This window comes from Sceloporus occidentalis, unplaced genomic scaffold (assembly GCF_023333645.1).
Source record: "Sceloporus occidentalis isolate IW3139 unplaced genomic scaffold, rSceOcc1.0.p SCAF_2, whole genome shotgun sequence".
NCBI lineage: Eukaryota > Metazoa > Chordata > Lepidosauria > Squamata > Phrynosomatidae > Sceloporus > Sceloporus occidentalis.
The window spans coordinates 196234983-196259062 of NW_028316982.1; the positions used below are offsets into that span (position 1 = coordinate 196234983).

Below are 24080 nucleotides of genomic sequence, written 5' to 3' on the forward strand. Positions count from 1 at the left end.
CCTTCTTACACATTTCCCCCCACAAACCAGATGGACACACTATTATGTTTCAAAACATGTTTTGGAGAAGATAATATATTATTATTTGTTGGCAGTAATTAAAACATGTCACAAATGCTTGGGATTGTATGTGGAGTGAGTCTCCCATTTCGCAATTCTGGTTGATACTTGACATTGGGGTGGGAAAATTGTGACCCTCCATATGTTGCTGAACTGCACCTTTTCCCCATCCTTTGCTAGTCTGGCTAGGACTAATGGGAACCATAGTTCAAAAACACAGAGAAGACTTCACTTTGCCCCTCACTGATGCCTTGCATCAGTTTAAAATGCCTTTGTTGGTTCAGAATTTGCATGGAATTTTTAGAAAAATCTCTACAGATGAAACACACTGTTTTTAAAGATATAGAGCCCAGCTTGGAAAGCAATATATTATAAGACTTGAATCTCTACAATAAAGCCCATGAAAAACTGTTCTTTTCATCTGTTCCCCTGCCCAATTCACTATAAATGCTATCAACGCAGACAGACAGATCACTTGGCAGGTAGGATGGGGGGAAAAAACAGTCTTGGAGTCCATCCAGCTGGTGTTTTCCTTTCTTCTTAACAGATGATTAGAAATGACAGCTACTTTAAGTTGTACACACTGTACAGGAGCATAGAGCCTGCAGTAGAGATTATGACTTTGGTTTGTAGTGGCCCTTTGGTTATGCAGGAGCAAGTAACATTGAATTAAGTAGGACTTCCTTCCAAGAAATGTTGTAAAAATAAAGAGCTAAAGTTCAGTTTATTCAACCTCTTGCCTAATGGCAAGATCAACCATCTACCAGATCTCATAGATCAAGTTATACAACTCAGATCTCATGCACAATGCAAGCTATTTCTCTTTCTGATTAGGCCATGAAAAATAGCTCCATTTCCTAGAAATATTGGCTTTCTTTCATCTGAGGAAGGGAGGAGATGAAAGACTGTGAAGAATGAAACTTTCTGGGAATAATAATGATTATTATTATTTATTTTAATACCAGACCACAAATATTAACTCTGGTTATTTGTCAAGAGCATCTGAGTACTCATTAAAAACCAATCAGAAGTAATTGCAATCCATTTTATCCTCCCTGCTCGATGAATTTCTGTGACTGAAACACCACAGTTTGGTGATAAGTAAAAACAGTAAATACAATCACCTATTAACTGTGTTTTGTACTTTGCTTCTGTTTTTCTGTTGTTCATGCCCTCCAAATATCCCTAGGGTTGTATCCATGTTCACAGGGATCATTCACTATAGGAAAACCTTTTTGACCTGTAGGCTTCATATCCCATCTTAAAATGGGATATGCTCTTAAAATGGAACAAATCACAGAAGGCCTACAGAAATGCTTACTTCCACGGGGGTTTCTTTCCTCCCTCTGTAAAACTTTGAATCTCAGTAGCTACACAATCCTTTTATACCAGCCACTGACATTTAATAAACATAAACTGGAATCCTCTTAGTGGCTTATGTTGGTGCATCCCCCCAGTCTTTTGTTAAGTAGTTTTTCAGGTATTATGCAAGGAGGTATCTTGGTATATCCCTGTATAGCATCTTTTCCCTGTTTGTTCAATGGCAGCCAGATGGCACCAGAGGACACCCATGACCAATCACTGATTGGGGGGGGGGGGGGGTTCATTTCAGCACCATCCAACTGCTGTTGCATAGCTGGGTAAAAGGGAACAGCCCTCAGTATAAGTACACTGGTAGAATTTTACGTTTTACTAGAACTAAAAAGGATCTTTATCGTAGTGTTTCTACGGCTGATTCTGAACAGTTTAAGAGCGAAAAAAGCCAAATGACAGGAATGACAGAGCTATTGTCCTATAGTCCTGCACTTTCCTAACCATGAACTGGCTGGCCATTGTGGTCTCTTCCAACTCTATGATTCTGTGATTCTATGTGAGTCTTGAAGAATAGTACACTGGTAACTCATTGGATGGAAGCAGAAAAATATACATTGGAATCCTATATGACCTGTTACAACAGCAGCCATCATATAATTTCTAAACCCATTATCTTGGATCCAGATTTAGACCAGACTCACCAAGACCAACAGGTCATGTTCCCACAAGTATCTCAAGCCATGTTATTTCAGTGGGTCTGCCCTAAGCATGACTAAGGTCTAATCTGCACTGAAGAAGTAATGCAGTTTGACATCACTTTAACTGTCATGGATCAATGCTATGGAATTCTGTGATCTGTAGTCTGTTGTGGCACCAGAGCTCTCTGACAAAGAATAATACAGTGCGCCCGCCTCATACGCGGGCACGCTTTATGCGGCTTGAGCATACGCGCTCAAGCCACGGGGGTGCGCGTGGGGTGGAAGGGGCGGCACATCCCATTCAATTGAATGGGTGCGCGCACCCGTTGCGCCCCGCGCGCTGCCATGCACGAGCCCCATTTTTCCAATGGGGCTTGAGCATAGGCGGAAATCGCCTTACGCAGAGGGATCTGGAACGGATCCCGCGTAAGGCGAGGACCCACTGTATCTCACATAACTACAAGTCCCAGAACTCCATAACTTTGTCCCATGACAGTTAAAGTGATGTCAAACTGCATTCTTTCTACAGTGCAGATTAGACCTAAATCTGGATGTAATCCAGCATCTGTAGCTGGTAACCATCATTTCCTTTTTAAAAAAAAAGGGGGGGCGATAAATCATGGGTTCTTGTGGTTATAGAGAGAAGTTTGGAACCAAACAGACTTCTTGAAACCAAAAAGTCAGGGAATCATAAGGATGATGTTTTCCTGTGCCATGGACAGTTTGTTATCCTCCTTCCATAGATATATGAATCCTTCATATCCTTTGTTCTGCTCCTAGCTACCATTATTGTTAATGATTCAAGAATATGGACCTGTATAAATAAAATATAAACTAACATAGGTTTCATGATTGCATTTGTTGTTGGGAGGCCACATCCAATTGAGAACAGGGATGAAAAAGAAAAAGAAATTTTAGCAAATGTAATGGATCATGCAAACTATGCCTTTTGAAATTCTCTCTTCTGTACAGCTGTTAACGGTCCAAGAACCCCACCCTCTTTTGCAGCTCACTAAGATCACCCTACTCATCTGTGGCCCTGCTCATGCTTTATACAACTTATACATAAATGATTATTTACTGAGCAAGTCTAAATGTTTTCAACACTGTACTGAAGTGAAAACACTACAAAAATAAAGCTCTCCCAATTTTTAAGCAATCCTTTTTGCAAAACACTTCAGGATTGGAAGGGAAGCCAAAATACAATGCCAAAGAATTTAGACTCCAAATCTAGATGGGATTTTGTAGCTGGGATTTATTAACTGACATCCCTGTGCCTATGTTATCTAATCTCCCAAACATCTGGAGACCAAAGATAGTGTCACACAATTACTTTTCTCTCATTGTGCTATGGGTTTTGCAGTGAGATCTCTGTAGTTGTCCATTTTATAAAAACAAAAAAAAATATAAGTACACTAGGGCTCCTTCTACTGTGTATATTTTAATAGTAGCCAATGAGCTCTCAAAAACATACCAAACTCCTTCACAAGACCATATTTCATAGAATAAAGGCATGGGATAATTGAGAGTGACAGTAATCACTGTTCAGTGAGAGTAAAATGATTGTGTGAATACACACAAATTTGCAAATCAAGACATACAGCTTGACATTAGGACATCCACTTTCCATTTCGTGGCAACACACCCCTTTTACATGCACCAAGCCCAGCTGCAGCCACTGCTGTAAAGAGTACAGAGAATCCCATCAATTTCAGTAGTGCAGGTATAGAAGGTAAGTTCCTTTCCCAAAAGGTCGTTGTGATTGGCAGGGCGGGAACATCCTAGATGGAAGAACAGTTCATCAGTTAGTGTGGGGTCACCTTCTTCAAAAGCATTAGAAATGTCTTTTAACAGAAGTCACTGGCTAGCATTCTGTTAATGACATACGTAGGCATTAAGTCCACCTTATACCTGCATACAGTTGGCCCTCCATATCTATGGAATTTTTTATCCATGGATTCAAGCATCTATGGCTTGAAAATATTTTTAAAATATATAAATTCCAAATAGCAAGCCTTGATTTTGCCATTTTATATACAGGACATGATTTTATTATGCCACTGTGTTTAATGGGACTTGAGCACCCATGGATTTTGGTATCCATACAGAGTTCTGGAACCAAACCCCAGCAGATACCAAGGGCTCACTGTATGTCTTTTTTGTTGGTGGTGCAGAGGTTCATATTCTTTTCTGCTCTCTGCGAAATCCAAATACCACCCCCTGGACACCATTGTGCCGCAACAGCTTCCACATACCATAGCCATTCTGTTGCAAAGTGGATAGTGAAGATGACTGGAGAAGCATCAGGCTATACAAACCCAGCCAGATGCAAACCAATGACATCATTTGCTGAGACCTTCAGAAGACCCCTCAAAGTCTTGGTGGAAGATGTTCTCGGTCTGCATAGTGGCATCACTGCCCAGGGTGTTACCCTGTGTGGGGGGAGGTGGGGCTTCCAGGTGCTTGGCTTCCTTGGTGCCACCTCATGATACTGTTCTCATGAGGAGAACAAGGTGATGGCACTAAGGTGGGGGGGGGACCAGGCGTCACCCCTCTTCTGGGATGTCATCAGGTGCAGCCTGCACCTTGTTTGCATGTTTTCAAATTTTCTTGACATTACTGCTTTCCTACAGTTCCACTGAGGTGATAGGAGTAGGGATTGATATAAATTTCATTCAGTGTATCTTTTTAATTGAACCAAACAAAATCACATTTCCCAGACAAATATGTAGGTTAGAATATCATTATCCTTTCAACTGTGCACTCCTCCAAATTTTGCCATGCAGTTTTCACCTTAAGTACTGTATATACAAATGCATACTTGGGAGACGGGAGTGAAAACCTAAGACAGCCAGTGTGGTTGAATGGTGTAAGAGGTGGAATGACTCTAGGAGACCAGGGCTTGAACTCCTGCTCAACCATGGAAACCCACTGGGTGACCTTGGACAAGTCAGGTTCTCTCAGCTTCAAAATCAGACAAATTCCATCTGAACAAATCTTGCCAAGAAAACCCTGTGATAGGTTTGCCATAGGGTAATCATAAGCTGCAAATGACTTCAAGGTACACAACAGCAAAGTGGATATTTGCAGGAAAATGCAAAAAAAAAAAAAAAATGCAGGTGAATGTTCAAATTTTATTTTATTTAAAAATCACATAGTGTGGAAGCAGGAAAAATTCAGAGCTTGGAAATGTTAGTTTTTGGGGGACTATAACTTTCAAAATCAGTCAACATGGTCAAGGGATTCTGGGAGTTGTAGAAAAATTGTAACTTTCCCAAGCTCTGAATAGAGTGGGTTTATAACTAACTACAAATGACCAGGGTCAGAAAGAGATCAGGTCATCTGTCCCTAGTTTGACCAAGGTGGAGAATCCAGTTAGTGCTATATTTATAGACCAGATAATTAAACTACCTTATATGAACTCAGATGGAGGGGGGAGCTCTAAACTACTACATTTCAATTTAAAAGAAAGTGTTATTTTGGCATTGCTATGAGACCTCTTAAACTTCACATTGGTTGGAGCCACAGCATTTCTTAAATCTAGCTATGTGTTGAGGAAAGGAATCATAACAAATGGGAAGAAGCAAATTTCATGCTTGGGGTTAGGAAATAGAGTGAAAGCAAACAGCAAACATCTCTAATGTCACAATAGAAATACACACTGCAGCCATAACTAGAACACTGCACACCATTTTGAAACAACCATCTTGAAAAGATGTCACCCAGCTGGACAATGTACAACAGGAATGGAAAAGTGAGGTTCCCATGCCTCCCTGGCTTTTGTGTCCCTTTGCCATTCCATTCTTTTCCCACCCCAACGAAAACATGAATCATTTCTCCACCAGTAGGAGCAATTCAGCTTTCGAAGAGGTTGCATAGTCCCTTAGTGTTTCCAGTTTTCAAGACATGGCCCTCAGTCTCACGGATTGGACCCTCTTCACCAAGGAATCTCAGGGTGAGAGCAGTGCCTTGAAAAGTGTGATTGACATTTATCTGTCAGTAAATGTCTTAAATAAAGTACCATTTCATCTCAACGATATTCTTTATCATCATCACCATCACCACCACCATCGGAAAATTGCAAACTTACAAGTGATTCAGGTTCTGGCTTCCAGATTTCTCCTGCTGAAATTTTTCCCATACAGCACAATATCTAAAAGAGTGAGAATGGTTATTTTTTTAACTCTTCTACTGTGAATATGTGATTTCCAGTTTTTTGTTCTATTCAATAAAGGGAAAAAATGACTTTCACATTCACTTAAAAATGCTTATTGCCTAAAGTTAAGGAAGCAATTATTCACCAAGCAGATGGAAAGAGATAAAATTCTGCTGAAATGAGCAGGAGTTGCACAAAACCCACATAATATGAATTTATCATGAAGGCCAAAGCCTGCAGGGTAGGTAGGCCAGATCAAGGTGCACAAAAGACGGTCTCTGCATAAACAGGGAAAGAAACAGGCCCTTAATCTGCTAATAAAATCAAGTCTGAGATGGTTTTTAAATGGACTATTTCCAGGAATAACTTAAAATACTAAAATTTTGTTGCAAAATAATGCAGCTTGGCCACCCAAGGCTTTCCACTAGATGCTGCAGTCTTTCCCCCAGTGGTGGCTGATGTCAACAGGGCAGGTAATTGCTCCAAGGTTTAGTGTGAACTTTAAAGAAAGTACCCAAGTGATGAAAGTATGACTCTGTCACTGCTTTTAACACACAATTGTTATCCCATTGTCACTAGAAATTCAGGTGGTGCAATAGGAGCTGTATGGGGACAGGTTTTCATTTGGGTGCTCACATTTAGCATTGTTGGTTATTGTTATTAACTGATTTTGCTGACAATATATTTTTATGTATTATAATTTCCAGAGATTAGGAAATCTATTACAGCAAAAACAGCAGCATCCCTGTGGCACCTTAAAGGAGGGCTGGGCAAAGTACTGCCCCAAAGGCACCATGTGACCCCTGAGCATTTGCTGCAAGTCTCACCCCAGACTCTCCCAAAATACTCTTTTCCTGCCCCCCTCCCCGCTCCAGGATGAAATGCCTCTTAAGGCGCAGAAATACACATTCTAAATAGGTTACAGCAGTGGTTCTCAAACTGTGGGGTGAGACCCCAAGTGTTGCTCAAGGGGGGCACAAGATGTGGAGGCCCTGATCCCTCCTCTTCCACTTCCCAAACATTTTCTCTGCTAGAGGGTAAGGGAAAGACAAAGAGGGCACAGCTGCCTCTGCCTGAAGAAAATGGAGAAGGAGGAGGAAGAGGCGAGTTAGGAAGATGGGTGGATCGTGGCTTCTGGCGGGGCCCAACCTGAGCTGTCACTTCTCCTCCCACCACCAGTACCATCACTGCCCAGTGCTCAGGACAAGATGCTACTGCATTAACACTGCATATTCCTGTATATTCATGAATATATGTGAATATGCCAACAAAAATTCACATAGTTTTTTGTGGGGTTTTTGGGCTATGTGGCCGTGTTCTCGAAGAGTTTATTCCTGACGTTTCACCAGCATCTGTGGCTGGCATCTTCAGAGAATGCCAGCATGACAATGCTGGCATTGCTCTCATGCCAGCATTCTCTGAATATGCCAGCTACAGATGTTGGCAAAACGTCAGGAATAAACTCTTCCAGAACACAGCCACATAGCCCTAAAACCCCACAAAAAAAATTATGGATTCCAGCCATGAAAGCCTTTGACTTCACATCAAACAAAATACAGTTGGCCCTCCATATCTGTGGCTTTGAATGTTGCAGATTTGATTATTTGCGTTTTTGATCAATACGTTCTCTCGAGGAATCTCCAGGTGCTCCAGCACAACTCTGCCAGAAGTTGACCACAGAGTTGTGCTAGAGAACCTAGACGTTCTTAGAGAAAATACTTCTCTAGGTATTTGTATATTCTCCAGCATGATTCTATGATCGCCTTTTGGCAGATGTTGATCATAGAGTTGCACTGGAGGACCTGGAGATTCCTAGAGAGTTGTTCTCTCAGGTAAAAAATATAGTGTTTATATTTTTGTAGTTTTTCCATATTCACAGGGGTCTTTACCCCTAGCTCCAGCAAATGTGGAGGGACCACTATATTTTTACTCATTTACTAGGTCAAATTGGGTGTGTGCAATATTTGCATGTAAATGTAAAGGCCACTAGGGCAAAAAGTTTGAGAACCACTGGATGAACACACACACACCGGCACTGCACCTATATAAAAAAAAATCTCCATTTTAAAGAGCCAGAAGTGAACTTCTGGCCACTTCTAATTTTGTTTCCATTTTTGGCAAAAGGGGGGGGGGGCAGTCTATATATCTCCCAGAAGATCCCATGGGCAGAAAATTGGTCCTCAGACTCTAAACGTTTACTTGCTCCACCTTAAAGACTGACAAATTATATAGCATGAAGTGGGCTCTAGTAGTCCACAAAAGCTCATCAAGGTATATGAAAAGTGCCACAGGATTCTTTGTTGTTTATACCTTTAATTGTCATCTCATAAACTATCCCAGAGTTCCCTTAGGACCAGCAATGGGCTATGAATTTAAATGAAACTTACAAAGCCAAATGGCTACTGTTAAAATAGATTTTAGATGTCTGTTTTGCAGCACAATGTGGATTCTGGAACAGTACATGACTCATGCTATAGCTGCACTTTAACTGCCATAGCAACTTCCTACAGCATGTAGGATTTGCAGTTTAGAGAAGGTTATTTAGAATTCTCAGCCAGAGAGCTCAAGTGTCTCACTAAACTACAAATCCCAGCATGCTATGGGATGTTACCATGGCAGTTAAAGTGGAATCATGGTGCTGTAATTGCGTAGTGTGAAAGGTCCTTCTGCATGTACCTCTCTGGCAGCTCTTTCTCCAGCCTGCACTGCTCCTTCCATGTAGCCGCTCCACTCAGTAGCAGTTTCAGTGCCAGCAAAGAATATCCTCCCAGCTGGCTCACGAAGGACCCTTTAAAGCAGCCAAAAGACAAGAAGCTTGAAAACTATGCAAATTATGATTAAAGATCTGCCAGTCTCAACTCTGCAAGATTAGTTTAATTTACCTCTATGAGCTAAAGGACAATATTTACAACTGCTACAATCCAGATTTGGCCCTGCAGCCCTAAGTGTTTCCAAAGTTCCCTTAATATTAAAAAACATTACTGTTATTAGAAGCTGAATGAATGTAGTTAAATCAATGGTTTATATATGTAAATGTCTGTTATTAATAAACATGACATGGGACTTTACAACAGGAATGAAACTGGGAACTAGAATGTCTAGTCTTGGCTAACCAATGGACAATTGTTTTATAGGCATGCTGTTTCGGGTACATTGGTCACCACAGTGTCTTTTGAAGAAAGGATTATCTAACTAAACAAATTGCTGAAGATTAAATATTACCAATGCTTCTTTAACATATATGTTTTGGAGCAATCCTGTAGTTTGCCCCATTTTCGGTGGAAATAATTAAGTGGATAAACATGGTATTTGAAAGCTTCTCAATATTTAGAGACACCCAGGTTCTTTTGAATTACTTGCCTGTATCTTAGAAATTAACAAGGGGCCACTGGATGTGGATTTTTTGCATCCTCTAGACTGCTAAATGATTGATACTTCAACACTGGAAAGATAACTTTACCTGTGATCCTATGGACAGAAGACCTAACAACACTTGCAGCATTTGAAAGAATGGTGTACAAATGAAATCAACAAATGGATTTATATTTTGATATTCGATCAGCCTTTATAGAAACCTCTTACTAACATGATTCTCTTTTCTCTTTTTATGTTACTATTTTCCTGCTTTTATCATAGTGTATAACTTAGACCTTTTTTGTATACTTCTATTATGCTTTTAAAATTAACTTTTAAAATCTGGGGAACCAAGGGAAGAAAAACATAAGTTAGACACTGGGCTTTTCCTTAATATCACCCCATGATAACTAGATCTTTTTCTTCCTGCGCTTCTTGAAGAGACACTTGTTTCTTGTTATCATACCTTCCAAACTGAGTCATTATTCCTGGTGGGAAATAGGCTGTATAGCATCCTCCAGAATATTGCTCTTCACACCAGTCCTTCTCTTCATAATGCACTGGCTACAAAGGAATCATTAACAGAAATGTGAGGAGGAAAGGAGACATCAAACATCTGGAAGTAAAAGTAATACTGAGGAGACAGCTGTGAAGAATATTAGTAGCCTTCCATGAGACACTTTTGCTTATTTGTTTATCCAAATAAACAAATCTGGAGGAACAGTTTTTTAAAAGAGAGAGGCAAATGAAAATATCATCTAAATCCTATGTTCTCTCTTGTCCAGCACTTTGTTAAAGATTGTTAGATACGTACAAAATAAAAGGCACAGTTTAGGAAAGTTATTTTTTGTACAACTCCCAGTCTACTGCCTGTGGTGGCTAGGGGATTCTGGGAATTATAGTACAAAAAAGGAACTTTTCCATAGTCTAACCAAATAAATTGCACCTTTGCTTTTCCAAAGTACACCCTTGGAAATAAATAAGATATTTCACTGATAAGAATGATTCTGAAATGTTAACATGTAGTGATGAAGAAGCATAAACAGAATCCTTTTTAAAAAGCATAAACAGAATCCTCAACTGTCCAAAGCAAGCCACAGAAGACACTTTTATGAAACATTCAATAGATGCCGAGACTTCTCTGGGAACCACAAAAAGACTTTTGTTTTTTATGCTAAAACTCAGCCATGAAGCATTTGAAGAGAGATGCTAAATGTATTTGAATTTGTCCTTATCTGCTGTGAGAGAACAATTCACAAGCCCTACTACTCAGCATGCCAGAGAAAAGCTACATATTACACAGGAAATCCATTACTGTCGTGGGTCTCATTCCTTCATATCTTCTACTCATCTTTATCAAAGATAAAGGTTCTCTGAGAAAGAAGGCTAATATCTCACAAAACTACAAATCCCAAAAATCCATAGCACTGAGCAATGGCAGTTAAAGTGGTGTCAACCTGCATTATTTCTGCAGGGGGAAAAAACCTTAATCATTTTTGTACATTTGCAAAGGCTGTAGGAATAAGACATCACTTACTAGTTTCATTATTAGATCTAGTTGATAAGAAAGAATATTTATGTGCAACAATAATCAAATGAAGAAATGGCACATACTGCCAGTGGAACAAAAAATCCTGTACAAATGAATCAATTCAGACTTTTCCTTGCATTTTTTCATCTTCTGTAACTGTCTTTCCTAAGTTTTACTTGGCAGTTATGAAAATGTGGATGCAATCAACAGTTTGCAACAACTATTGGAAATGTTAAATCTGTATAAATTCACAAAAGCAATCCTTTATGACATTCGCTATGGTGTAGATTGTAATGGAAATTAAATTCTTACATGTAAGGCTTCCTGTGATCCCAATACCTTTGCATAGAGTTCACAAATCTGTGTTTTCCTATGAGACAAATATTAAAGAGTCATATATAGCTACTCTGAACTTCATTTACAAAAGAAAAAAATGGTTTGTTCTCAATAGTTTGTTCTGTATTTTAATACACTAGTGTTTTTCAGATTTGCAAATGCTCTGTGTTGATAGGGATCTTGGTAAGGGTAAAAACACAGGAAAACGGGCTTCTGTGATTTCCACACACATTGCTAGCTGGAAGAGGAACCACAAGTATAAACAGCTGGATGATGAAGTATGACATGGCCCTTCAGTACTTTTCAAGATTTTTGCTCCTAGTGATTAGTATAATCGCATGACACTTTATTCTATAGACAAGTAATGTTTCTCAAAACCTTAAAAAGTGGTTCTTAACCTTTGGTCCTCTACATGTTTTGGAAATCAGATGGCACTTTTTGTTGCCCCAGGCCTCCAGACTCACCAGAAGGCCTACTCTGCCTCTCCTAGTAGCTACCAGTTGTGGTCATTTAACTTTTCAGTACATTACAGATGTCTGCACTGTTTAAATAAAAGATTATCTATTCTTCAAATCCACAAGCAAACTTCCAGCCACATCCTATTTTCTTTGGCATTTTTGGCTGTGTGTTCAGTCCTTGTGCAGTCCTAGGGGCAGAAAATTGTCTACAGAACTTGACAATATTGCCTGTCCTTGATCTTCATCATGTCAGTATAGAAGAAATCTTTGTAATTATTATTGTTATTGTTATTGTTATTTATAACCCGCCTCTCCCTGTGTTGGATCAAGGCGGGTAATAGCATATAAAAAAGAGAAAACAATGAAATCAAAAGCACAGAAACAGTAGATAAAAGTACACTAGACTCCAGATTCCACTCCCTCTCCCCCCTAAAATTAACGTTAAAAGCAATTCCCAAACAATGGGCAATAAGATCAGTCAAGAACGAATCAGTCTGAAGATAACAATTTAAGCAAGTGAAGAGTGAGATTAGGGATCAGTTTGGGAAGGCCCGCCAGAAAAGATACGTTTTTATTGCCTTCTTAAAGGCCTCCAAAGATGTTACTTGGTGGATCTCATCCAGATTTTTGGAGTGGCAGCAGAAAACGTCCTCTGGGAAGTAGTTACCAGTCTAATTCTCTCTGACTGTAGTAGATTCTTCCCTGAGAATCTGAGAGTGCGGGAAGGATTATATGGGAGGAGGTATTCCCTCAGGTAAGCTGGACCCAGGCCATGTAGGGCTTTATAGGTAATAACCAACACCTTATACTGTGCCCGGAAGCTAATAGGTAGCCAGTGAAGGGATTTTAAAATGGGTGTGATAGAATCAAACTTGGAACTCCCAGTCACCAATCTGGCTGCCATGTTTTGGACCAGCTGAAGCTTCCAAATGTGGCATAAGGGTTGCCCCATGTAGAGCGCATTGCAGAAATCAAGATAAGAGGTTACCAGGGAGTGTACAACCATTTCAAGGTTTTCCCGTTCCAGGAAGGGTTGTAGCTGGAGAATCAGCCGGAACTGTTAGTGCACACTCCTGGCTGTCACATCCACTTGGGACAACAGGTGAATGACGAGTCCAGGAGCACCCCCAAACTGCAAACATAGTCCTTTAGGGGAAGTGTGACCCTGACCAGAACTGGGGAGCTTATCACCAGCCTGAGATGCTGAAGGAAGAAGAGTTCAAAAGGCACCTTTCCCTCGTTCTCTCCAGCCTACAACACCTGGCAGCTGCAGCCTGAGACACTGAAAGAACCTGATAGAATGCCAGCTGACAGCCCCCTAATTCCATCTGGGTTGGGAAGAGTGGAAGCAGTGAGGAGGGTGAGTTTTGATTAAGCCAAGTGGTGTTTGGAAAGACTGTAGACCAGAGGCTGTCTTCTCCTGCCCAATTCTCCTGCCCTGGACCACCTTAAGCCCAGCAGACCTGAGGCAGCTATTGGTAGATGCTCTCGGAGAGCAGCACTTTCAAAATGCTGGCTCTTGGCCTTTTTTTCTTCTTCCCAGACCACCTGGTTGCACCAGCCCAGAAAAGGACATGAAGGAGAGAGGCAGAGTATTTCATGCTCTGCCGCTCTCCAACACCCCCGGAACCCTTTGCTGCATCAGCCCAGAATTTAACTATTTTAGATATGTAATTAATAATTGATTGTTGTTTTGCTGCCAGGGGAGAGTTGGGGATTGTCATTTAGATTATCTGCTATGTTATTATTATGCTATGTCATGTATCTTGAATTATTATGTTATGCCATGTATATTGGATTTCTCTATTTTGTATTCTTTATCATGTATTTTTGACTTTTTTGCATAATTAATTTATTATTATGTTTGCTGTTATTTAATTGACAGGGGGGGTTATTTTGTTCTTTGTATCTGTAATTTTTTGTTACCTTTGCTTGTAATCCGCCTTGATTCTGCAAGGAAAAGGCAGAATATAAATAATAATAATAATAATAATAATTATTATTATTATTATTATTATTATTGCCTATGATGAGTACCTCCATTTTATTTGGATTCAATTTAAGTCTATTTTCCCTCATCCAATCCATTACTGACTTCAGATGGTCATTCAGAGGAGAGATGTCATCCTTGGTCACTGAAGTAGTCCGAGACATGGAGAAGCAAATTTGGGTGTCATCAGTGTACTGATAACACCCCACCCCATGTCTCCGGATGATCTCACCCAGTGGCTTCATGTAAATATTGAAGAGCATTGGCGACAATATCGCGCCTTGAGGGACACCCAATTTGAGCTCCCTCTTGGCTGAACAGTTGTCGCCAAGTGACACCAACTGGAATCTGCCAGAGAGATAGGACCAGAACCATTGAAGAGCAGTGCCCTCGATTCCCAATTCCCTCAGGCGTTCCAGAAGGATACCATGGTCAGTGGTATCGAAGGCCGCTGAGAGGTCTAAGAGCACCAACAGGGCCATACTTCCCCTGTCGACGCACAGATGGAAATCATCGACCAAGGCGACCATGGCAGTCTCCACTCCGTATCCTGACCTGAAGCCAGTCTGAAATGGATCAAGATAATCAGTGTCATCATGCTTGGAATTGGTTGGCAATGGCCCTCTTGATCACCTTACCCAAAAACGGTAGAAGCGATACCGGCCAATAATTGGATCTCTCTAGGGGATCAAGGGAAGGCTTTTTAAGAATTGGTTTAACCACAGCCAGTGGTATGTCTGGAAACACTCTAAATATTCCTTCTGGTTTGATGAAGGGGGGGGGGGGGGGGATTGTATCCAAAGTAATAAGTAACCTTCATGTGTTGGCTGTCATAAATAGCTAGTGTGAGATCTCCTGATTATACCATCTAAGTTAAAAAAACATGCAGAGCAAAGCTTTTTATTCCATTTTTGTTTGCCAAGGCATTTTAATTTACTAAATCATTCTGTTTTTATATTTTTGTTCTTTTGCAGTTTTCTTTGCTTTGATTCTTTGTTCTGTAGTTTTTGATTTATTTTTATTGTTTTATAATATTAGTAAGCAATGTGGTATCTGCAAAGATGAAGTGAGGTTTTGAAAAGTTTCAATTACAAATTAATAGAACTAAGCTGACCAGTCTCCTTTCTGGTAGCAGTATAACATGGCAAATGTCTTGGTTTAATTTTTTTTATTTTTGTTTTTGTTTAAAAAAAAAAACAACAAAACATACAGCTAAGTAACTGCTGTGGCCATCAAGCATTCTGTGTTGATGTGTTACTGTAATTCAGTTTTTAAACACTTTGTAGTTCATTTTTGAATCATGGCTGGGGGATTCTTTTGGTAATGTCATCAAAAAAAAAAGAGTAACCTTTCCTAGATCTTTTCATCTGTGAGTTGGACAAAACTGCTACTAGGATTTTGTACAAGAAGAAAATACCTTCTACTACTACACAGGAGCATCACTATGAGGTGTGGGCTGCATCAGGTGACACTCGGGGGGGGGGGGGTGATACCATTGCTCACCAAACATTTGCCTTTGGACAGAAATGGGCTGTAGTGTTTACTTGCATCCCTTTAAAACACTAAAGTGTCAGTGGGGCAGGGCTCAGTGGGAGGAGAAGAGAGAAGCCCCCATTTAAAAAATAAATTTTAAATTTTAAATTAAAAAAAATAAATTAAGATTTTAAATGTTTCATTCTTTTTAAATTCTCTTTTAAAACATCACATCTTACCAAATTTTCACTTTAACCACATGAAGCTATATGCATGTAAATACATTTAGGCTGTGTACATGATATTGTAATTTAAAGGTATAATTTTAATTTTATTAGTTGTTTTTGTCATAACTATTACTATTACGGTCAGTATTAGACAGCAATTATGATTTATGACTAACATTAGTACAAAAAACATTACTAAGGATTCTGAGTTGTGTGGTATGGGAGGAGCTCAATGTGGTGGTGACACCATGCGTTACCACACTGGATGATGCCAACCCTAGTGACACCATTGCTACCAAATGGTTATAGAAAGAAAGCAGCATCACATTTGGCTTTTTTTTTTGGGGGGGGGGGGGGGAACAAAGTGATTTTATTGTTCATACCTTTCTTCCTTAGTGAGGTGACATAATCTTCTACACTTCCGAGCAAGGATGAAACTAAAATTTTAAAAAACACAGAATACATAGAATAAGAATTAAGAAGCACAGAAGAGAACTTTATTCCGATTATCAAATAACATTTTTAATGGTTAGATCTGATGTCTTCAAATGTTTTTTCTTCCCTCCAAAATGTCAGACACTGTCCAATGGCACTTTTTGATACTGTATAACAACATAATGAAATACAAAGGATGGAACAGCCATATATTTTCCTTTACCTTTCAATAGGATGCTATACAAAAGGGAAAATGTGCATTTTCTCAGTGAAAAATACAAGTCACCTGAATATAGTGTACTAAGGAATAAGAGTGGGGACAGGCCACTGCATTCATGTGGGAACAGAATTCTGAATTAGACTGCCATACTTTACACATTTCACACAAAGGTAATATGAACTTTCCCTTTTTATATCATACCTACATGTTTCAGTACATCTGCATAGTAAATGAAAAGGTATACCTGTTAAATGAAATAGACAGAAAAACATATAAGACTGGAACAAAATAAATTCCATTCTGAATGTACCAGGATTCTTCTCCAGGGGCTATTTTTATACTGCTGTAAATACTGCCATGAAATGTGGTATCTTTTCCATAAAGAACTATTTTCCTACCATATGATGCACACTTCAGTCAAGATACAAGTAAGATACTTTTCACATTTCGATCCTCCTTCTCACTGTTGCTCACTCGCAAGATTTGGGGTATAACTTACCCAATTATGGCTGGAAAGCTTCCATCAGGTTTGGTGTCATCTAATGTCAATCCAATAGCTGCATCTTCATCTTCAATAATCATGGTACCACAGTAATCTGAGATCATGGAAAAAGAGATCTAGATGTGAATAATCAATGTACTTAAATAACCATCTATGGTGTTATATTTATCACAGCAAAGTTTATTACATGGAATGTATGCAGCTGTTTCAATGCTGCAAGAAAACCCAGCTACAGGTAGTGGTACTAACAAAGCCCATAGAGCAGCTTGGCAGGCATGGGAAGAGCTACTTAAGAAAACTGCTCAGAGTAGTTAACCAGAAAGAGATATTTCACATATTTTCACCTGAAATACAGTATCTGTGGAAATGCCAAGAGGAGAAGTCCAGAACTACAGAATCGTATACAGGCAAAACAAATGCCTGGAGCTGAGAGTTGTGTAGGAGAGAGGACGACACAGACAGCTTGCACAGTCACCCAAGGGCAAGGGCATCAATGTATTTGTTTTTCAAAAGGACATTTAATAAAAACTGCAAATCCTGATCTTGGATTTTCCCTACATGGTATTATCTGTTGAGGATGGCAAATTCTGTTGGTTTTCATTTCTCTCATATTCAGAACTTTTTAAAAAACTACAAACACAGCCTTAAGTTTTTTCTATTATCAACAATGTGCGAATATCCAGGTTCCTTAAAAACAATTTAAAAAATATCCTCTATTTCTCTTTGATAAATTCAATAGTACGCTATTTTTCACCATGGGGAGGACTATATTACGTCTACCGTGTACCTGATAAGTGTTAGGAAAAGAGGTGGCAATCCTAAATTCTGAACTAATATGGGTGATATACACAGAGATTCACACCTGGGCATTTAAGAATTATGCCCTTAAAGACCTAGACCTGAGGCCCATTCACATTATGCTTTTATAGTTCTATTATTCTACTTTAACTGTCAAGGTTCCATCCTTTGGTATCCTGGAATTTGCAGTTTAGGTAGAGGCATTTCAAATTCTCAGTCACCAAACCACAAATCCCAAGATTCTACAGGATGAAACCATAGAACTTAGTGGAATAATGACACTCTAACTGTCTGGTATGAACAGGCTCCTGGACAGGTGAAATTGTCAGAATGACTTCTCCAATATTTAATTTTTTTCATATTTGGAATAAAAAGAAATGGAAAAATTGAAAATTAAATTCAATAATCAAGATGTCGTTCCAACAAATTCACCTGCCCAGGAGCATAACTGCAAATTATGGTAAATTTGTATCAAAAACATCCATACCACATATAACAGAGAAATAACCATGATAAGACTCAGTTTCTTTGTTTTATTATCTATTATTCTTTTTAATCCTACCTTTCCACTAAAAAGGACACAAGAAACTAAGATATCATCATCATCATCATCATACCATCATCATCATCTTTTCACAGTCTGTTAGGTGTTACTGATTGGAGTTTTTGCCTATCAATGGATTCAGAGTCTATCCAAGTATCTAAGAATAAGTGAGGCAATATCCAATAGTGTGGAATGTTCTCTTATCATCTCCTTCTCCATCTCCTTCTCCTTATTATTACTCCTGAATATAATTCCAGCAGAAAATAGCAATCCATCTTTCACACCCATAGTATTTGAAGGCAAATAGGGACTGATGGACCATTGTACATGTATAATATGCAAAGGGATCTTGTAGTACTTTTGAGACTAACTGAGATAAATGACTACTTTCTACTTTTCAGTGAAAATGAAATACCTTTTTTCCTCCAGAATGCTTCCTTGTAGTATACTATACATTTGATGACTGATCCCATAGGAACCCGATTGATCAACTGATTTCTCATAGAAGGCATAGATGGGTTAAAATGAATCTTCAAAGTAAGTGCTGGTGGTATGGCACAAATCACATACTGAGCCTTGAAAAGAAATGTAAACAAAATGATCTTAATGGGGTCTATTTCTTTATTTCTTTAGTTACATCCTGCCTTTCTCTGAACATTGGGATCCAAGGTGCCTCACAACATAAAAGAACATATGACTAAAGACATAAAAACATTGTCATACCCGAAAGACAACCAAACATTTTTTTAAAATATATGGAAAAATAAAGTACAGCCCTCACCATGCTTAAAAGACATAAAGAAACATGCTCACATTTATAATTGCAAGTCATGATTGACTGCTGTGTCTAAATCAGAACCCAGCTGGGGTAGCCCAAAAGGTAACTTTTCAAGCTAAATTATTTACTTTAATTCAAAACATTACTATACCAATTTTTGAGAGTTGATGTGGTATAGTGCTACCCTATTTGACTACAGAAACCCACTGTGTGACCTTGGGAAAGTCACACAGTCTCAACCTCAGAGTAAGAGAATGGAAAATCCCCTCTGAACAAATCTTATTGAGAAAGCCCAGTTACAGGTTTACCTTAAAGTTGTCATAAGTCAGAAATAACTTGAAGATAAAAAACCAACTATACCAAACCATTTTTGGAGGCAAAGCAGTCATGGTTTTTATATTTATTTATTTATTAAAACAATGAAACATATAAATATGTCATCAATGCATTGATTCTCTTTTACATGACCACAGATAACCTATTTAGATGTCAGAATTCCATTATTTAAATCACCTCAAATGTTTCATGGTCCAGAGTCTCCACTTTTACATTTTCACCAGTCTGATCAATATGGTTTACAGGCTTCTCTAGTTTAACCTGTTCTCCCAAGTATTCCATAATCCTCTCACTAATTTGACCAGAACCACCTATAAACTTCCTCTCCTGAAAGACAGAGAGAAAACAGTACAACAGGCAAAATGGTAGTTTCAAACAATATCCATATGTAATAAATGCTTACTCACAGGATCCATTTTGTTTTTGTCTTCTAGCTCTAGCTAAATTACTCATTGGTATTACATTGAATGAAGCGACTTCCTAATACCCCATAAATTTTATTTTACATATCTCTCAAAGATTTAGTGGCAGTTTAAAGACCACAGCTTAATGATTAGCATTTTACTGTGATTTATGCTGTGAAATATGCCCGAAACCATAACTACTGCATTAATTTTCATTTTTCACAGGAAAAGTTAAGGCAGAATAATAAAGTACATCTTCCCCAATTTTGAGGGTGCTTTTCAGGGAACAGTATCGGGATAGTGTTCTGATTTGCTACAAGGTTCCTCCCACTCCTACTGCCATTTTCATTAGAATTATCACTCTGTGGTAAGTAGGGGTTATGATGGCAAGCAGTGAGTTCAAAAACCAGCAAAGAATAGGAGGGAGGGAGGATGACAAGAGGAGGTCTACAGGATGCTACCTTGTGGTTTAAAGCTGAATGCTGGGGGGGGGGGGGGCTGCTTATGGAGAACATTAGGAGTGGGAAAGTGGTGACACACTACAGACAGGATGAAATAAGAGAATGGAGAAATAGAGACACATCAAGAGGAAGTAGACTGGAGAGGTTAAAGGCATGAGGAGAAATGGAGAAGGCACACCAAGGAGGGAGAAGAAAAAATAGTGTAGTTGCACAGAAAGAATGAAGGTGGAAAAATGGAAAGATGAAAAGAAGTTCAGAGAAAGAAGGTACAGGACATTGGAGATGGACACCAACAGAAAGGAACATGGATAGAAGAAGAAACCATGATGATGAAGAAAATTTGAAAGAAATAAGAAGGAAGGGGGGAAAAAAAGAAAGAAAGCAGTCAGGGAGAAAGGGGAGGATGAAATGGGGGAAGGGGATTTCAAGTATGGCCTAACTGAAAAGTAATAGAATTCATGAAATCATTTTGAAATGTAAACCACACTGGTACTGACAAAAGAACTGTTAAACTTGTGGTAATACATACACTGTTTCTCCAGCAAATGAGAAAAGATGTTTTTATGAAATTGTTTGAAATCTTCCTTAAAGAAGCATATCTCTCACATGTTTCAAAACTTGTAGAGGTAAACCGAGTTGACTTAAGAAAGCATGAACAAAAAACCACCCTCAACTAATAGAGTAGATTGGTGCTATGTCATATGCAGCAACCACTCCATATGACATTGCACATTGCCAGCCCAGTGATGGACACCAGTTCGTTGAATCAACTCAACTACTGATGATGTCCGATGAAGTAGACCAAAGTAAGTAAGTCTGACTTAAGTCTATGAAAGCTTATATTTCCTACTTTTTTCTCTTTATTAATTTCAGAGGTGCTACATGTTCCCTTTGCATACTGATCCAGACTAACATTGCTATGTATTTGAGTTCCAACTGCTTATAGTGTGTGATGTAGGGTTACAAGCATTTTAAGGCCTGGCCACATATATAACATCCTGGCAAATGCACTGAATGTAGTGTATGCCCAGTGTATGAGGCTGAAAACAAATTAAGGTTTACCGTACCTGTCCTCCATTTGTTGTTGAAAATATCCTAGTTGTCCCGCCACACTGTTTCACGTACCAAAGGAACCAGAGAGCAGAGACCTCATGAGGCTCAGAGGTAACATCCACATTTACAAACAACTTGGCAAACCGCTTGGCAGCACTGTATACAAAGCAATAACAAAGAAATAATAGATAATCTTATTATCCCAGTTGTGCTCTTTACAGGACAAAAAAGTGATCCAGTACTGCAACTTTCATTTCAGTTAAAGTGAACAGGTGCCATTTGCCTTTCAGCTGATCAAATGACTTGTTCCCATACCTTCCAGCAAGAAAAAATATCAAAACATCTGGGGCATTTAAATTTGATATCAAGATCAATTTTATTCCTTTGAATTCTTAATGTATACAAATATCTTGTTTCCTTTTAAAACTGAAGCTGTCTCAGTTCACGCTATGTTTACCCCTATTAGGTAAAGGTATTCTCTGTTGACAAGGTTGTCAAGTCGTGTCTGACCATTAGGGGCAGTGCTCATCTCCATTACTAAGCCGAAGACCCAGCGTTGTCAGAGACTACTCTGTGATCATGTGGCCAGCATGATTGCACAGACCGCTGTTTGTATTCCCACCAGAGTGGTACCTATTTTATCTTCTTGCATTTGCATGCTTTCGAACTGCTAGGTTGATAGAAGCTGGGACTAGTGATGGAAGTTCACCCCATCTTGCAACACCCAGGCCTTGAACTGCCAACCTGCCAATCTTGCAGTCAACAGAATCAATGTCTTAACCACTTGAGCCATCACATCCCATTACTATTACTTATCTCTATTACTTTTATTTTAAGGGCTTGAGAGCTAGCGTGGGATAATGTAGTGATTACAATGCCCTTCTACACACATTCCACACAAAATTTTCCACCTTTGGTAGAGGGGGAAAGATCCTTGTGGGGGAATCCTTGATTAGCTGTTGTTGGATGGAGAGAGGGTAATGTCAGTAACAAGAAGGTGCTAGTGCTGCATTTTGATCTATCTCTGCCTCTTAATTCTAGAAACTGTTGACATGGTTGAAATGCCCAGTATGAATAAATTAGGTGAATAACAATTAAAGATTTATACTTAAACCATCCAACCCCTGTGGTGGGGACTGCAAGTCCCAGCAGCCCTAGCTACCAAAATCACTGGGAAAGAATGCTGGGAGTTGTAGTCCAGTAACATCTGGAGCACCAGACAGTTTCCATCTCTGTCCAACAGGATATTTCTTCAAACATTTCCCTGCACATTCCAATTTTTAGCAAGCAAATAATCCCTTCACTGAAGATTTTTTAAAATCCTTTAAATTATTTTGTAAACATAAGCAGTCAATAAGTCATTAAATACTTAAAAGCAAAAGGCAAAAAAATAGATGTAGACAATGTTATTCTGTATTTAATTCTTCCCAGAAATCAGCATCTCTCATTTGTTCATGATCATACTGAAAGACCATACTGCACATAAAGACGGAATTGGCCTCTGGGGTGACCTGACATTTGGATCTCTCCCCACCCCATGAATGCTTATGACAGCTGAGTAATATTTCAAAGTGGGCATGGACTGAAAAAGCAACACTGTACTTTTATGTAGTACTGATTAGATGTTTTGACAACCAGATAACTCAGTTGCTGTTTATTATGTTCTGGAGGTGCCTTGATCAGGCCAAGCAATAAGTGACAAAAGTCTCCCAGAAAAGCAAATACTTTGCTCCTTGGTATCTGATAACTTAAGGAAACAATTAGGCGTTTATTCTAGCATAGAGAACCATGTTTTGCTAAAAGATAAGCAAAACTGGTGGCAATGCACTGGAGTCAAAAGAGTTCCCTTGTCTGTGTTTCTAATGGTGGCCATGATTCTGTGTCACCTACTTAGCAACATAGGTACCTTCATTACATAGCTAAGTGTCTCGCAGCCCAACCCTCCTTCATTTACCAGGCAGTAGTCACAACAGTACTAATAACAGAGGTTTGTTCTCGATCGAGAACAAACAGCTGACATTCCACCCCCTCCTGTGAATGATCTCCATTGTGACAGTTAGAAGCAGGGTTTCAATTCCCCCTCACACCTGAGACTTCTTGCACAAAGGGGGATGCAGTGGGGAGGTGGAGACATCAGCTGCTTCCTGTCCAGCAGGGGAACAGATCTCTGTCACTTGAAATTAATGCTGTCCAGTATGTGGGAACTGGGAGGCTTTCACCATCCCAATATGTATTCCCTGAATATGCAGAGACCGTGAATATAGAACAATCATGAATGTGTAGGTTACATATTCATAACTGCCTCAGTGAATTCGAGCCAATATATATATATATTAGCTCCATTATTTAAGAAATTAAAAGACTAGGAACACTTTTTTTTGTCAAATGTAATTTTTTAGGACAAAATCCAAACTCTAAATTCCACTGATGCAGCTAAATTTGGTATCTTATTAACATGCAACATTCTAAACAAGAGGGAAACAAAGGATTGGGACTTAACTCTTTTAGGTTTTTTACCTCCAACCAAATCTTCACATGGCCAATGGGAGTGGCCTCCATCTGGATTGAAATCCCTCAATATAATCTTAACTGACAACATCTCAGATAGATTGTAACTCTAACTTTGGTGCAGTACACACCGCCAGAATGTGACGTCCTGGTGGTGATAGTAGGGCTTGGGACCATGCACCAACCACATGGTCCCAAGCCCTACTACAGGTGGGCAGTGCCATTACAGCACCACTTTGCCCACACGGGAAGCATGTGCATGATGTGTGGGCATCACAGTGCCCACACCTCATGCAAAGGAAGAAACGTTGTAAGGGTTGCTGCGGCAATGCTGCAGACCAAAAACGGGCACTTACAGACAGCCCTGAAAGGGGTGGTCTCTACTGCCTCTTCATTATCATTTTTCTTCTGTATGATTTTTAACATCTTTGCCTGATGAAGGCA

The 24080-nt window shown here is 39.3% G+C and overlaps 1 protein-coding gene across 3 annotated transcripts in view; it reads right to left on the reverse strand.

The window, feature by feature from the left end:
* Positions 1-2562: 2562 nt before the first annotated feature.
* LOC149319520 (amine oxidase [flavin-containing] B-like) overlaps positions 2563-24080 on the reverse strand; it is a 58967-nt gene continuing 37449 nt past the window's right edge. For all 3 annotated transcript variants that reach the window (XM_089511896.1, XM_089511895.1, XM_089511897.1), the window contains 10 exons: positions 21143-21284; positions 19388-19537; positions 18512-18671; positions 16752-16848; positions 15981-16034; positions 11426-11483; positions 10049-10146; positions 8905-9016; positions 6163-6225; positions 2563-3853 (listed from right to left, as the gene is read on the reverse strand). In XM_089511896.1, coding sequence (XP_089368022.1) covers positions 3683-3853; positions 6163-6225; positions 8905-9016; positions 10049-10146; positions 11426-11483; positions 15981-16034; positions 16752-16848; positions 18512-18671; positions 19388-19537; positions 21143-21284 — 1105 coding nt within the window. In that variant the 3' untranslated portion in view covers positions 2563-3682. The remainder of the gene's footprint in view (positions 3854-6162; positions 6226-8904; positions 9017-10048; positions 10147-11425; positions 11484-15980; positions 16035-16751; positions 16849-18511; positions 18672-19387; positions 19538-21142; positions 21285-24080) is intronic.